This window comes from Sparus aurata, chromosome 5, assembly GCF_900880675.1.
Source record: "Sparus aurata chromosome 5, fSpaAur1.1, whole genome shotgun sequence".
Lineage (NCBI taxonomy): Eukaryota > Metazoa > Chordata > Actinopteri > Spariformes > Sparidae > Sparus > Sparus aurata.
In genome coordinates this window covers 32073040-32088822 of record NC_044191.1, presented here as the reverse complement: position 1 = coordinate 32088822, position 15783 = coordinate 32073040, and the positions used below count along the sequence as shown (strand labels likewise).

The following is a 15783-nucleotide window of genomic DNA, read 5'->3' as shown; positions in this document are numbered from 1 at the left end:
GTGTTCTGAGCGCGTGCACTTAGACCTGAGCGCGCAGAGGGCACATTTGAATGCCAGCGACATTTTTGTTTGCAAGAAGGACAAATGTGAACACAGGCATGTGATTTTTTACTTTAAGCAGACATTTTGAAAGAAAGCAGAAGACATTTAAGTGCAAGCACAAAATGTGAGCATGAGGAGAAAAAATCTGAGCACGCGAAGGAGCTGTGTCACTGAAAAGGAATGAAATCATGCTCTCAAACTGAAAATCTATGCTCTTGATTAATGACTTGATTTAACTTCCATAGTTTCTAGCAACTAATTTTAATTCATGACAACATTTCCCTCTGGTTCACACCTCCTGAGCGAGCCTGAAGATAGACTACTGCGCTATTTTTAATCACGCTACGGCTAAATAATGTAGAAGCATGGAGAGACTGTACTGAGATGAGTCCACAGCAAATCCTTAAAAACCCATAATCACCCTCTGATGAATCATCTTAAAACAAACCAGTCGACCACATGGCGTCAGTTTATGTAGTCATTTATTGGGCCTTATCACATTACATTCATTCCATAGAAAATACATTCAAATGTGACACCTATGTTGACAAAGTGCTGGCTTGTCAATGGAAGCAACAGCCGATCAGGTTTTTAAAGCATGTGTTAAAAATAGAAACCACTTCTCCCGTTCTGCCTGTTGCATTACAAATATTGTTGATGTGTGAGCACACACTATAAAAATAGATTTGTCTTTTTCTTATCACACTGAAAATGACGGTCAGTTCATGTTTCCTGGCTGTCACTCACCAGTCTTTTATTTATTTATCTATTTATTCATTTATTTATCTATATATTCATTTATTTATATATATGTTTATTTTTAAGCATATGGCATAGCACATTGAGTACCGTTATAAGACGTGCTGCTTATAAAGTCTGAGCTGGAGTTTTCACACTTGTGAGGAGATTATTTTTTTAATTTTTTGAAACACTAAGATTCAAATGATCAACAGCTTTAATCGTTTCAGAGCTCCTTTAACAAACAAAGCAATAAAAACGTAATAATAACCGTCCTAAAAGAAAAACTCTAACAAAACGCTACTGCTAAGGGAAATCTACCATCTCTAACACGTGTAATGCCTAATTTCTCAGTGATCTTTGGGGCAAGTGTTTGCACAGCGAGGTGCTTTTTGGATTTCTGCGTCGAGTCCAGTGTTAGGAAAAAAAACCATCTTCACGACCAAATTAGTCAGCGCGTGCGGCGCAGCACACCGGAGATAAATCCTCTTCTCTCCTTGAGTCAGTGCCTTCAAGAGGGATTATTCGTCTTGAATTAGAGGAGCTGAGAGTTTTTTCACCTGTTCATCATTGAAAACACGACGTCTCTTACACACAGTAAGTTGAATAACTTACAAAAACTTGGAAACACACAGTATCAGCATCAGGTAGTTAGAGCCTGCATATTGCATTTTCCCCCTCTGACAAAGGGCTACAATTTTTAAAGTTCATGTAGAAAATAGATTTTTGTTTTATTCTCTAACTGTGATAGCAGCAGAAGATTCGTACATCTTGATTTGTTTTGATTTCTTATTTCTGTTTTGCACAAAATAAGCTCGTGAAACACAAGTTGCAGTTGTTGTATATTCTCTTTTAGGTGAAACGTGTTTTTTCACTGGCAGCAAGTCTCCCGTCACAGTCGGACGAGGCTCTCTGTCGTCACAGCTAGTGTACCTTGTTCATGTTAAGGCGTGTGCACATGCCAACGCAGCACATGTGCACGGAGCAGGATGAGAAGTGCTTTTCAATCAAGCAGAAGAGAGAAACGAGCCTCCCCGGTTCAAACTGCCGCTTCTATTAATGCGTGAAGCTGCTGAAGTCAAACAGGAAAATGAAAAGAGGACGACTAAGAAGAGAAAACAGGAAGGTAAGGAGACAGACTTCTCACTACGGCTTTAACCTCTCTGACTTCAAAGAAAAGTAATAACTATCTAAGTCCTGTAATCCTACAAAATATGATGCAGTCTGTTGACAGAAACGTCCAATTATAGAAGGAAAAACAGGGAAACGAGGAGATCACATTTATCATCTTGGCATGTATTCCTCTGGAACGCCCGACATATTTCTTTTCTTCAAGGCGGCGTCTACTGTTCTGATCAGTTCGTTAATGTTCGCTCGCATTTCGGGAGTGTAGGGATCGTACTCGAGCTTCCGCAGCCCCGATCGTTTGAAGTTCCCGTCCTTCTGGCCCTCGACGCAGAGCAGGCGGTCCTCGGAGACCTTCAGGCCCAAAAACAGGACCATGCCCTTCAGCTTGGAGAACAGGTCCCTCTTCAGATCCTCGAAGTGGACCACCTGCACGTTCTTCCCGTAATTGAGCCAGTCCAGCGTGTGCGACGCCCACCAAGGGGCGTAGTTCCTCACAAACTCGGGCCATTCTGCAGAACAAACGAGAGGACAGAACATAAACAAAGAGCCTCACAGAAAAAAAGAAGTCCATTATATCATTCAGAGTGAAACCAGGGAGACAGAACAACCACTCAGCTACACTCATTACACTTTAAAATGCTCTCGAAAGCCATTAATAATAAGTTCTTTGCTAAAACCGAAGAAGACGCCACATTCATCAAGCGGTTTGCTCCACATTACAGTGAAGTGAGGGAGCGGCAATGTTTCACAGCGGCTCTCAAGCGGTCGCAGAGTGAATCACATGAGCAGAAATAACCAATGTGACGTATTGTTTGGTCTTAAAAATATATATTTTTTACTCAGTCTTTTGTTTGTTTGGAAATCTTTATTATCATCTAGCTATTCATATGTGAAAATAACACATCTAATTGGTTTATAACATATAACTACATAAGCAGGGCTGTAATAATGTATAAAAATCTTATATATGAAAACTTTAAACGATTTAACAGAAACGCCAGACACTCCTCAGTAGTCGCGCCCTTTAATTCTGTGACTTTGTGACATCACCATGTCAGACATTTGTAAAATGAATGCCTAGCAACTAGTTTGGCACGTAAGAATTGATTTAGCACAGCTGCTCTGTTGTTGTTAGCGGTGCTGGGTCAGGCGTGTGTGAGCTGACCAATCAGAGGAGACTGGGTATTTGTAAGGGGGCGTGGCCTTAAAGAGACAGTAGCTAAAACCATGTGACAGAGCTGCAGCACTGGACACTGTCAGGAAACTGAACTAAACCTCTTCTAGTAGTAACACAAAATCTAACGCTGAACCTGAAAATGAGCCTCATGCGTCTGTTTAAGTAGTAAGTGACAGACTGGGTTTTTGTTTTTTTTTTAAGATTTTTTTCGGCATAGACACATTTATTAAGCAGTAGACAGAGAGGAAATACGGGAAAGAGAGGGGGATGTGACATGCAGCAAATGACCTCCGGCCGGAATCAAACCGGGGTCGGCTGCGTATACGGCATGCGCTTTAACCACTCAACCACCTGCGCGCCCAGACTGGGTTTTTAAATACAGACCCTGATCTCACACCACAGCTAAATAAAACAAATATAAGTCAACTTGGACCTGAATCTAGAGGAAGTGAAAGTCATGACAGCCAAACACTGACGTCATTTACCTCGAGAGGTCTGTTGCAACTCTTGGCAGCAAGCGACATGAAGTTATGAAGTTATTATCAATGTTTGGACAGTAAAGTGGAAGTTGTTTTGTGGTTGTCAGTCAACATGCTGAGCTGCTGTAGGAGAAAATCCTCTGCTTGCATCTTTTAGTCATTGATAATCTACTGGCCCATAAAAAGCTGCCTCTGGCAGGAGCTGTGCTGCATTAGCGCGCATCTTTACAGTTCGGAGAGGTCGTCGTTAAAGTTTTAAAGCCTGCTGGGTTTGACGTGCTTTCTCGGAAAAACCAATGAGAGCTGCAACTTTAGTACTGCAGTAGACAGAATATCATATACGGCATCGATGAAGTTCTGTGGAATCACTGAGGAACTTCAGCTGTGACCTCACTGGGTTTGTTCCGCTTATTGTCAGAATTTTTAAAGGAAACTGCATTTTAAAAATAATGACAGCTCTTTTCCCAGAACAGCCAGCTTAGACACATATTTGTCCAATAAGGCAGATTCTGATTTGAATTAAGATACGTCCGTTCTTATCAGTTCAAACGCTCAAAATGAGAACAGATAACGCTGAGAAAATAACAGACTGTGCTGTGTTAATCACACGCCCTCCAAAATAAGTTACACTTGCTCCAGTGTTGACTTTGCGGGGTCACACTGGAAGGCATCCGTGTCTGTAACATCATCCGAGCCCCACAGTCTCCCTCTGCAGAGGTGAGCGCATCAAACTGTACAAGCGGCGCCCCGAACACAATGTCACACCGACTCTCCGACTGGATCCTCTGTCTGTATTCGAAGTGGCAGCTGTCACACAGCCTTTCTCCTCGCTGATGTCACCGCATCATTTCCCCAACAACACAAGGAATAAACAGTCATTGGAAGCGGCAGGCCGAATGTGCTGATGTTTTCACAAAGGCAGAGACAACTGCTGGGTCGGCAACTCTCCAGCCTCCGGAAAAATCGATTAAAACCCCTCACAGAAAGTCAGGAAGACGATACGCAGACGAGACAAAACCAGTTGCCATGGTTACCGGGACCCACTTTGGCGCTGTGAATGCACCGAGGACGGCAGAATATGCATGAAATATAATGACATCTTGGCAAAAAGAGTTAAAAGGACCCCAAAGGTTTCATTTCTTTAATTACGCCACGAACGACGACCTCGTTAATGAGCTCTTTTAATCATCACGTAGACTCGAGAGGAATTTAAACGCGCTGACACATCATTGTTAAATGGTTACACAATGCAGTGTGATAAAATGTCTAAATATATCACAGAATCGACGAAAAAGGGACAAATTAAATCGGCCTCAATATTATATATTAACATTAACATTTTTAATCCAGCAGCTAAATATTAGAGAAGCTGTGAGATCATTTTGGTTTTTTTATCTTCTTGAGCATAAGAGGAAGAAGAGGAAGTTACTTGAAAACACACACATGTTGTAACACAAGGCTATTAAAGGCTCTCTTCCCACATGCAAACAGCTCTCTTAAAGAAAGTTTTTCACAAAACATTTATTTACATTTCATTATGAAGCTTCAGTGAGCAACAAGAGCAAGCAGCTAGCTTAGTGTGCCGACCAGCACCTCTACAGCATCTCAATTAAAACGTTCAATCTCGTTTGTTTAATTGCTACAATATTTCTTTTTCCAGTCTGTGTGCTTTGTAGCTATCGAGCCACCGGCTATTGTAACGCCCCTCTCTGATAATAAAGCAATGTTTTTTTCCTTATATTGCATTTTTTTTATCATTGTAGCAGCAGGTACACAGGAAGTCAGTCACAGCTGGAGGCGTTGAGAGGTTCCAGCTATATGATGATGATGATGTTGTAGATGTTGTGATACTCATGTATGTTGTATTAATTTGAATGGCCAGGATAATTTAGCAGACGGCACATGTTCCAACATGCTGTAGATTAAAGCAGCCACACCAAGTGCAGTCGACAACAGCAAGGAGACGAAAAGGTCGAGAAATTCACCAGACTCCCTTATAAAATCTCTCAATTTTGTGAGTTGTTGAGTCGGGAGAGACTTTAACTTTCTGAAATGCTATGTTTATGAAAAATTCTTAATAATTCGGGCCTTCTTGTAAATTCGGCAAATGTTTTACATGAAGTTATTCATTATTTTGATTTTGAAAGGTGGGACCTAAAATGTTAACGAAAGCTCGATTGCATAAGTGTCCCAGTAAGTCATGTCAGTGTCCCGGGAACCGGCTCACCTAAATGGAATGCAGCCATCATTAATACTGCAAATCCTAGATGTGCTTTTCCTGCTCTGACAAGTCAGAATGTGTGCCGGGTCAGCTGTGCAGAATGTTCTGTGCACATCTTCGACACAGAAGTGCAGCACGAGAGTCCAGAGAACCACACTGGTTTTAACCCGCTGACACAGCTCATGATCTGACTAACCAGAGGCAGCTGGGTTGTGGTTGACTGACCGATTGTTTCAGTTCTCATATTTGAAAGCAGTTTGTGCCTGATAGCATGTCTTCAAATCTCAAACCACTTTGTTTTATAAGGTCAAACCCACTGACAGGCCTGGATTTTATTGCTCATTTCCTCCATTCCCTCCTCATCCTGCGTCACCGCCAACCATTTCTCAACTTTTTGGAATATCACCACAAATGTCCTGCGAGGACTTTGATTGGCATATTTGGTATTGTGTTAAATATTTCAAAACTTCAAAGTGGCTGATGGGTGATGACTGAGATTTAACACCGCTGAGAAGCAAAAGTGTCAAGACGGGACACTCAGCAAACCTCCAGTCATGACTCACTTGTTCTTCAGCTGATACATTCTGGCCAAATCCTCACAGATACATAATCGCCGTGTAAACTGAAGAAAGTGTCAAGTATGGTGGCTCAGAAGGTCAAAACACAACAACTTTTTGTGATTGATGGACTGTTGTTTTGTTTTCTGTACTGTTGTGTTTATCAAATGTTGTTTTGGCTGTAATGTTGCATTTTAAAATGTTACGTTTTGACCCTCCAGGCCACCGTACCTCTAGGCTAACGTTTTTTTTATATATAAAATGTTACTGACAAGCTTCACTGATTATTTACGTTGACACGGTTGATATACGGCGGTGACAGCAGCTCACCTTTTCCTTTCCAGTGGGCCTGCGAGGCAAATCCAATATGGCCGCCATATTTTCTGTTAAACTCTGCCATGAGGGCTTTGTAGGGGTTTCGGATCATGATGATGCTCGAGTCGAAGGCTTCGATCTCCTTCCTGCCACTCTCGTGTGTCTTAATGCAGATGGTCCGGCCGCTCCTCCAGTGGTCCCGCTCCCCTTTAAACCCTGTACAACAACAATAAAACAGTGAGCGTTTGTAATCCACAGAGGCGTTAATGTGTTTTCTGAATCATCTCAGGTAAATAAATGTTGATGCTCACCTTTATTGTAAAGGGAGCCATCAAAATAATAGCTGCCGGTGTAGAAGCCGGTGGCGAGCTCTATGAGGTGGCGAGCCCAGGTGTTGCCGGCTCCGGGAAAACTGGCGAGGGCCACCAGCTGCTTGGCACGAGACGGGAGGAAGTGGCGGTCCATGCACCTGTTGTCTGACAGAACACACAGAGCAGCAGGCGTTTGGCACCGATTTGTTGTGAAAACATGACAAATCTGCGTGGATAAAAACACGGCTGGATCGGTGACGGCGCTGCTAAAATTAGTCGGGGGTCGACTATGACTCAGCACAATCAAGACTAAAATAAATACTGAAACTTGGCAACTTCCTGCTTAGGTGGGCCGAAGAGAAAGAATTGTGCAGTAATACTGGAAGTCTGTGGTAAAGACGTTACACAGCAGTGGAGAAAAAGGTCAAAAAGGTCTAAATTCATGGATGTCGACATGTTAAAGTGTTGTTCTGTTGTGAGTGGGTTAGCTTGATTCCTCTTTAACATAAATTTCCAAATGACTTACTGACGTGAATGTGTGGGCCGAGACTTCGGGTCAGAAAATACTGAAGTCAAAAAGATCGAGCAGATTTCTGAGATGTCTCGAGTGTTCGCAGGTTCACTTCCTTGTTCCTCGCTTGTTTTTGTTTAGTTGCATCACGGCATCAAAGCTAGATTTTTTGTTTACTGGGCTCTTTGTGTGTTTTTATTTCTGCTGATCTTCAGCCACAGCTTCCTCGAAACACTGCCCACATCAACACACATGACAGAGACCGACTCATGCAAGACTTTTGTAATCATAACAATAAAAAACTCAATGATGTATCAGTCAATATCTCTTTCTGTGTGTTTGTTTTTCTGCCCTAGATTTGCTTATTTAGGCGCTGCGATACATTTTTTCATGTTTAGCAGCTGAAATAAATAAACATAACACTTGAATAACTAATAATCATCATCAAAACATTGTAAATTTATAGTAAGCAAACAATTAAATCATAGCAAAACATTAATAAAGCAGTTGTTTTCTTGTAAAGTTGCAAATGATGTTTATAATACTCTGTAAATGGTAAATACAAACTGTTTAGCTCTTCTATCAACATTATTTGGACGGCCTTTATGTATTTGAGTGGACCGACAGTCAAATAACTAAAGTTTAATTAACTATAAAATCAGAATTTATCAATGGTTGTTATCGCAAAGTGTCACCTAGGACGAGGCGATACACAGATGGTAAACTTCTTCAGTAAACATTGCTTATAAAATTATAATAAAACAAACAAATAAAACAAATGTATATCAAAGCCGCTAACAACAGAGTTTCATTTGTTGCCTGCAGCCTCGGTGGACAAAAGCGTTACGAGCTGCACCACTTCCTGTGGTGAAGAGCTCGATCCGACGAATGAGTGCTTTTGTTTTGAAAGCGATAAACACAAGACATTTTAAACACTTATGTTCTTTTGTAAACTGTTGGATGCGCGGGATGCGCGGCGATGTGGTTACGTGTCTGTCGGGGCTCATGTAAGATTAATAAATGTAGCGTGACGATTCTGAAACTAGTTCCTCGAGCTGTGCAACACCTCGATTCATCCTGTGCTGCTGTCAGGGTTCACGTGTGACTGTGGCTGACACTTTGGTTTCCTGACGTGCCTCTTGGGTGTCCTTCAAGCGCTGCTGTGACAGCTGCTGACGGGGGGTGTACGCCTCCGAGCTTTTACCTTGAACCTGCGTCTGGTACACCACGAAGTACTCGTCGTTCCCGCAGCTCTCGAACTCCTCCCCGTGGCAGCGGTTGAGACACATGTCCTCGTTCTCCGGCTCGTGAAGAGAGAAGAGCGGGGTCGGGAAGCCGCAGTGACATCGATCTCCAGCCAGGACAGCCAGCGTTTTCTCCTGAAATACGGCAGCCGTTACACACCGACAACACACTCGCGTGCACATACAATGCATGCACACACACATCCCCCTCACCCTCTCCGTGCACGTGTCCACACACTTCTCCACGGACATGTTTTGGATGGTGGCACTGAAGGGGAGAGCCAGCGTGACGTTGTCCGGCCTGTGGAAACACCCTTTGAAGATGGCGCTGCCGTCTGAAACGCACACACACACACACACACACACACAACCAAAGTGTCAACAGAAGCACTATACAGTCCAGTTTTATGGTTACTGAGCATCATCTTCCATCAGATTGGCCCCTGTGCACTGACCCCTGATGAAGAGCTCCCTCCGGGTCTCTCCCCGAGTCTACCGAGGCCCTGACCTGCCAGCAAATTCAACCAATGGCTGCAGCGACATCCCTGCAGTGTGTCGCTGACCTTTAACCCCAGGACTTCATTCTGGTCCGATGGATAGACCGTTTATCACGAGAGCACAGAGGAGCTGCCTCGATCTGGCACAGGAAGTTCTTATATCGCACTTTGGATGTTCGCTTCTTCTTCGCTTACTTGTACAGAATAACTGGACAATGATTTTCAGCCTGAGCGCGTTTTGGAATGAATAATCAAACGAAACACCTGGTGGTTTTAAAATCACGGGCTAAACAGAATGGTGGTGAGCAGCATCGGTTTGTGAGAGGTTGAAAATGACTGTTTTAGCTGTCAGCCGCTGTCAACACATCACCCACACTGACACACACATACAACACTGTTTCCGATGTCATCCTACTCACGCAGTGTTAACAACAGAGGGAGGAAACCAAACACATCCGACTCTTTACTGTCATGGACTGGTATTTATGACAGTAAAGAGCTAAAAGTAATGACATCTGAATAAAATATGCAAAATTGCGCCTCGCATCTGCTGTAATTCTTCCTTTTTTCTGTTCGAGCTGCGGCAGCCGACCGAGACTCCTCAGCTAATCTACCAGCGCTGTGAGGCTTGTAGCTCCGACCACGTGCGTTATCTTTTATTCATTTTCTGACCTTTTCCCTGACTAAAAGTTGCATTTTTAATGTCCGCGTTCCCTCTATTTCCCTGCAGTGTGTCTTCGTATGCATCCTCTTTCTGCTGCCCTTCTCCGCCCTCAGATGTGGCAAAGCCTCTCAGATCAACCTGAAATGCTTTGCTAGCTCCTCTACAGCAGCATCCAAACATTCGTCACACGAGGGATCGCTGACGTGGACGACCAGCTGCGTGAAATCTTTCAAACTTTGCAGACGAGCTGTGAAACGCAGCCTGGCAAATAATGTAGCTGTGAAATTTGCGCTGAAAAACGCTCGATCGTGTGACCTGAAGTGTTAGAAACAAGAAAACTACCACCTCGACACATTTAACTGCATTTCCTCTTTGATGCTCTGAGAAGGGCTCACATGACGGGGGAACAGGGTCAGAGGTGAACACACACACACACACAGGAAGAGCTTATTCAGCAGTCTGCTGGATGGCAAACAGAAGGAGAGGGGGAAAAGCAGAAATGAAAATAATAATAAACAAACAGAACTGAAGGGAGATTTTAGATGGTTGCTTTATGAAGTGCGTACCAGCTCCTTTGTATCAGCAGATGAATTCCTAAGAAACATCTCATAGTAAAGAAAAAGGAAGAGCGAAGAAAAGTGTGTGAAACGACTTCACCGCGCGGCCGGGGATTTTTAAGATATCACAGCCGAAAAAGTACAGAGTGAAAGGAACCCACAACGTCTCGCAACTACCTTTACACACACACGCGTCTTTTTTCATGGCTTCTCATAATCAGCCTCTTTCTTCACCCCGCTTCACTTTTTTCCCAAGCAGCAGGCAGCCGAGCGTTTGGGATGCAGAGCCACGGCGTGCGTAGGTAGCACAGCTCTCTCTCCCGGAGGGGGGAAAGAGGTAAACACAACAAAGCAGCCGGCTCCCGACTGTGGCGTCAACCCCGAAAACAAAACAAATATTTCCCCCCCTTAAAAATAGCATCTCTGTGTCTCGGTGGATCATATCAGTGCAGCCTGTTTCTTTTTCTTTCTTAAAGGGATATTCCGGTGTAAATTTAATCCATGGTCTAAATCACTGTGAATCTGTGTTAGACTCCCTCTCGAGAGATCAAGTTAGCAGACCGCTAATTTACGGAGTTTTATCAACCTCAGAAACGACCGCACGACAACAGTACACTGCAGTAAATGGATCCAAATATAAACCGCCACCAAAAAGCCACAAATAATGCTCAGAACAGTACCAAATTTCAGCAACAGTACAAATAGGGTCTCAGCACATAGTCCGGGGCATCTAACCTCCGCTAGCTTAGCTGGATTTCTATTGTGAAGCTAAAAACAGAGTTCAACTCTCCTCCATCAGCTTCCGGGTCGGGGAAGTCCCGATGCGACGATTACCGAGTGCGGTTAGAAATGCTCAATTCCGTTCTTTTCCCTGTCTGCTCTCGATAATAACTGTTATAAACTGGCAGGTAAGACACATATGAACTTTGATTGCTTTTCCATGGAGTCATAATCATACATTTTCATCCATGAGCCGCGGAACTCTACTGCACTCGGTAATCGACTCGTCGGGACTTCCCGTCAACAGGAAGCTGCTGCAGAAGAGTGGTAAATTTAGTCAGCTTTTCAGTAGAAATCCAGCTAAGCTAGCGGAGGTTAGATGCCCCGGACTATGTGCTGAGACCCTATTTGTACTGTTGCTGAAGTTTGGTGCTGTTCTGAGCATTATTTGTGGCTTTTTGGTGGCGGTTTATGTTTGGATCCATTTACTGCAGTGTATTGTTGTCGTGCGGTCGTTTCTGAGGTTGATAAAACTCCATAAAATAAGCGGTCTGCTAACTTGATCTCTTGAGAGGGAGTCTAACACAGTTTCACGTTGTGTTAGACCATGGATTAAACTTACACCGGAATATCCCTTTAATATCAGATTTCACATTGAAAGAAGTGATTCAGATCTAAAAGGCGGCTGTATACGTGACGGCCTCCTGTGAGGGGCGGCGGGGAGGAGGACTCACAGCGGCGCGCTGACTCCTGGCTCAGCTCCAGCCTGTAGATGGACAGCCGGTTGGCTCCTCCGCACAGGTTGCTCTTCTCTCCTTTGCACTCCATGTTGCATTCGCTCTCCGAGGAGTTGGCCGTCTGGATCTTGTGGCCGCAGTAGCACTCTGCTCCGAACTCCAAACCGGCGTACATGTAACCCCTGGAGGGAGAAGAGAGAGAAAAAGGAAGACGGATCAGAAACGTTCATGAAGATTCATTATGTGTCTTAATCCCTCACGGATCAGCATCCAGAGCAGCTGGATGTGAAGAGAAGATGTTAAGATGTTTGGTGCAGATGAGGCTTTAAGGCATACTGGACTCCATCACACAAGGACTCCTCTCTGCCTCCTTTTCTTTCTCTGCCTCGTGGAGCATTTGACTCCCAGGAGGCCTTTTCCGATGCAATTAGACGCCCAACACGCCCCTCACACAGGACAAATCCCCTGGGCTGTCAGTCAAACCTCAACCTCCATGTGCTGCAGTGTGCTTGTTACCCCTCATTTGCTTGTCTGTTTTTATTAACCGGCGGCTCTTGGAGAAGCAAAAAAAAAGAAAAAAAGAAAAAAAAAAGCAAGAGGAGGAAGGAGGGAAAAAAAACAAGCATTTCTCTCTGTTCCTGTTCTCCGCTCTGTGAATCAGTGATGAGTGTAATTCAATGCATTAGATAGAGATTCCTCGGGGAGAGAGAAGGGAGGTGGGAGGGAGATGGGTGAGGAAACAGGGGGACAAATGGAGGAGAGGAGCAGAGAGATGAACGCTGTTCAGTGCTTTCACCCCCTACGAACACCAGGAAGCGATAATAACCGGATATTAACACCGATACAAATGTGGATTTTTAAAGAATCAACCTAAAAACTAGCTGCAGATATTTACTCTCATTAAGTGTCAAGAGCCCGACTGAGCAGGAATATGACCACGGTGCAAAAGAATTACAAAAAAAAAGGGTTTGAACTCTTTGAATCATGCATTTTAAGATTAGCGTCAGATGTGTTTTGTCCATAAAATCCACATACAGGAAAACTAGAAGAGGCTCTTTCACTGAATATTCCTTTAAATGTTCATGAAACGAGACTAACTTGTTTAGAAAGCTACCTGTGGTTTGCATTCAGTCGTATCTACATTCATCAATTATCTTTTTATAAAGTATATTTTCAGTAGTTCACTCTCTTGTCAGAGCTGCAAGTTACTGCGAATCCAACATTTCCTACTGCTGCTGATTTGACTGTTGAAACATCTGTTCGCTTTTATTCAGAAGTAACTACAGGAAATGCAAATGTCTCAAATATTTGTGTTAAATATGCTGCCCGGATGTTTTTGCATCATTTAGCACGGAGTGTTCTTTGTTATCAGTGGGATCTGGAAAATAATTTAGAATAAATGTGAGTTTACTGAAGTTACTGTAAATAAAAGGAGATTGAGGTGATTTCACGTGTGAAACTGACAACACATTTCTTCACCCGTCGCTCCCGGCACGTAATAATAAATTGATTCTTGTTGAATCTTGAGAGCCTCCACGGCATCTGTGAACTGATCTGTTCCAGTTTAATTAATAGGCCTTGAAGTGCCTGTTTTTGAAGCGACGGCGTCAATCTAATTTCAGTTTCGTGCTCCCGTCTTGCAGGTAGTTTTCCACCACAGACAAAGAGTTCGCTGCGCACAGACAGCAGGAGAAATCAGGAGTTTAAAGGGATCAGACAGCTCGGGTTTTATTCTCCACAACAGGTCGATCTGCTCGTAGTCGGATGAGGTTCTCCACAATAAACTCAAAAGTGTCGAAACACGTGTCGGTTTAAATGTCCTCGTGTGTTGTAGCAGTAAGATTGCTCATCATATACGTTTGGCCACATACTGTGCTCTAGTCTGACAGTGACGTTATTCTTCTGTGTCATTAGATCACACACTAAACTGACAGCTGACATAATTGCACCTTAAAGGCGATTTAATAGCCTGTAGAGCTTTCAGTCGTATCACATGACCGTCATCTGCACAGGCTTTGTGCCCAGTTCTCATGGTGATAAACAAAGATGTTCGTCGATAGTTGAGATATTATAATAACATCTGAGCATCAAAATGGAGAACTCTTTTATTCTGCTCAAGATAATGGTGCTAATGTTTCATCTGGTGGCCTTTCACCAGAACTTCCTGGAGAGTCAGAGAGCGAGAAACACAACCTGGATTAAACTTGAAACGGTGGTTTTGCAGACGTCAACTCCCACAATCTCGCGTTACTTCCATCTTTTGTTTTGTTTTGGTAGAGAGGCCTCTAGTGGCAGAAATCACATACTGCTTTGTGAGACTGCAATTTGATTATAACATTTCGTCTTCTGTACATTGTGCTATTAACTATTTTGCACATCAAAGATCTTTTCATATCCGTGACAAGCAACATCAGATCTGCTACTGAGGACGAGGCGCCTTTTCATCAGCGTCAGTGTTTTCAGCTCCTCTGTACTTTATGTCTGACGTTAGAAAAATAAAATAAGTGAGATGAGGAGGGATATCTGGAGTGGATGCTTTTTCATTTCTCTCTCGTACCTTTCTGCACAGTTGTCCTGGCAACGGAACACAGTCATTTTTTTGTAGTCGAAAAAGGAAACTCCTCTCAGCGCTCTTTTCTGTGTGTCATCGATGTAGCAGCCGATATACTTTGCTGGGGGAAAAAAAAAAGAAGAGAGACAGAGAAAAATATACTTTTAGTTACGTAAACGGGCGCATTGTGAGAATAGATAGACACGTTCACCGTGAAGTGAATACTATCTGCAGCAGGAGCATCTAACAGGGTAGTTACAAAGAGCATGAGGAGTCCAAACTGGGGCAGAGTCTTTATCTATTTATGAAGACACACATCCCCTTCTAGTGGCCTGTAACTGTAGTGGCAGTCATCTCTGCATTATTTCACAAGTGTGTGTGTGTGTGTGTGTGTGTGTGTGTGTGTGGGTTGGGGGTTGGGCTTCAGTGAACCTCTGCAGAGGCAGCTACCCCTCAACAGCTTCCTTCCTTCCCTCCCTCCCTCCCTCCCTCCCTCCCTGGCCGAGCTGCACCCGCCCGACTGTACCTTTTTAAATAACAAACCAGCTCTCGCCATCTGTGCTGTTGCCATTACCCCCTCTGAGCCTCTGTTAATAGCTAAATGAGTCCTAGTCCCTTGCATTACTTTAATTGTTCTGGTCAAAAGGCCTGCGTTGCGTTCGAGCAGCATGTGGTGTGCCGCAGGATTCAGCCGTAATCTTTCTCTTAACTATTGTCGGGCCGGAAAATAATCTGCTTCATGAGGAGGGGAGAGGCTGATTCAAGTGAGGCGTGGAGCTCATGTTGAATATATATATATATATATCCCTGCTCGGTTAGGACACAAGGGCACGGGATGAAACAAGTGACGTGTCCGCAGCATTATAAGCGAGTCTGTTTCATACTTTCAGCGCCGCTGCACAGAAACCTCCAGAGGATCCTGGTAACTGAAGTCAACAGTGTTTCAGAGATACTCCTTCCAAGTCTGCTCCTGTTTTGCCTTCAGTACAATATGCTCCCGTGCTACTGCACCACGCAGTGCAAATGTGTTCATGTGCTGTGTTCTGCATCTCAGGCTGCAATATTCTCCCCAGTTTGATTTCAGAAGCCGGTGAGAACGAGGAGAGGAAACATATAACCGGCTTTCAGGAGGTGTTTTTTTTTTACGACTGCAGAGTAATGAGCGGTGCTGCACGTATGAGCAAACGAACGCTTTGATGCTGCTAATTACTCAATTATTACTTCTCAGCTGAAGTCCTGCGAGGTCGCTTTTTCAGACACGGGGAAGGATGGGAGGAGCGGAGGAGGGCCGAGACCCTCATTTGATCAGATCTGCAGTGTAAACGTGTTTGTTT

General features: G+C 43.8%; 1 protein-coding gene across 1 annotated transcript in view; it reads right to left on the bottom strand.

The window, feature by feature from the left end:
- Nucleotides 1–507: 507 nt before the first annotated feature.
- Nucleotides 508–15783, bottom strand: part of wscd2 (WSC domain containing 2) — a 42284-nt gene continuing 27008 nt past the window's right edge. The window contains exons 3-9 of the mRNA XM_030417755.1: nucleotides 14456–14570; nucleotides 11896–12080; nucleotides 8937–9058; nucleotides 8684–8858; nucleotides 6969–7133; nucleotides 6673–6873; nucleotides 508–2417 (exon numbers count right to left, since the gene is read on the bottom strand). Of these exons, the coding sequence (XP_030273615.1) occupies nucleotides 2065–2417; nucleotides 6673–6873; nucleotides 6969–7133; nucleotides 8684–8858; nucleotides 8937–9058; nucleotides 11896–12080; nucleotides 14456–14570 (1316 nt within the window). The 3' untranslated portion in view covers nucleotides 508–2064. The remainder of the gene's footprint in view (nucleotides 2418–6672; nucleotides 6874–6968; nucleotides 7134–8683; nucleotides 8859–8936; nucleotides 9059–11895; nucleotides 12081–14455; nucleotides 14571–15783) is intronic.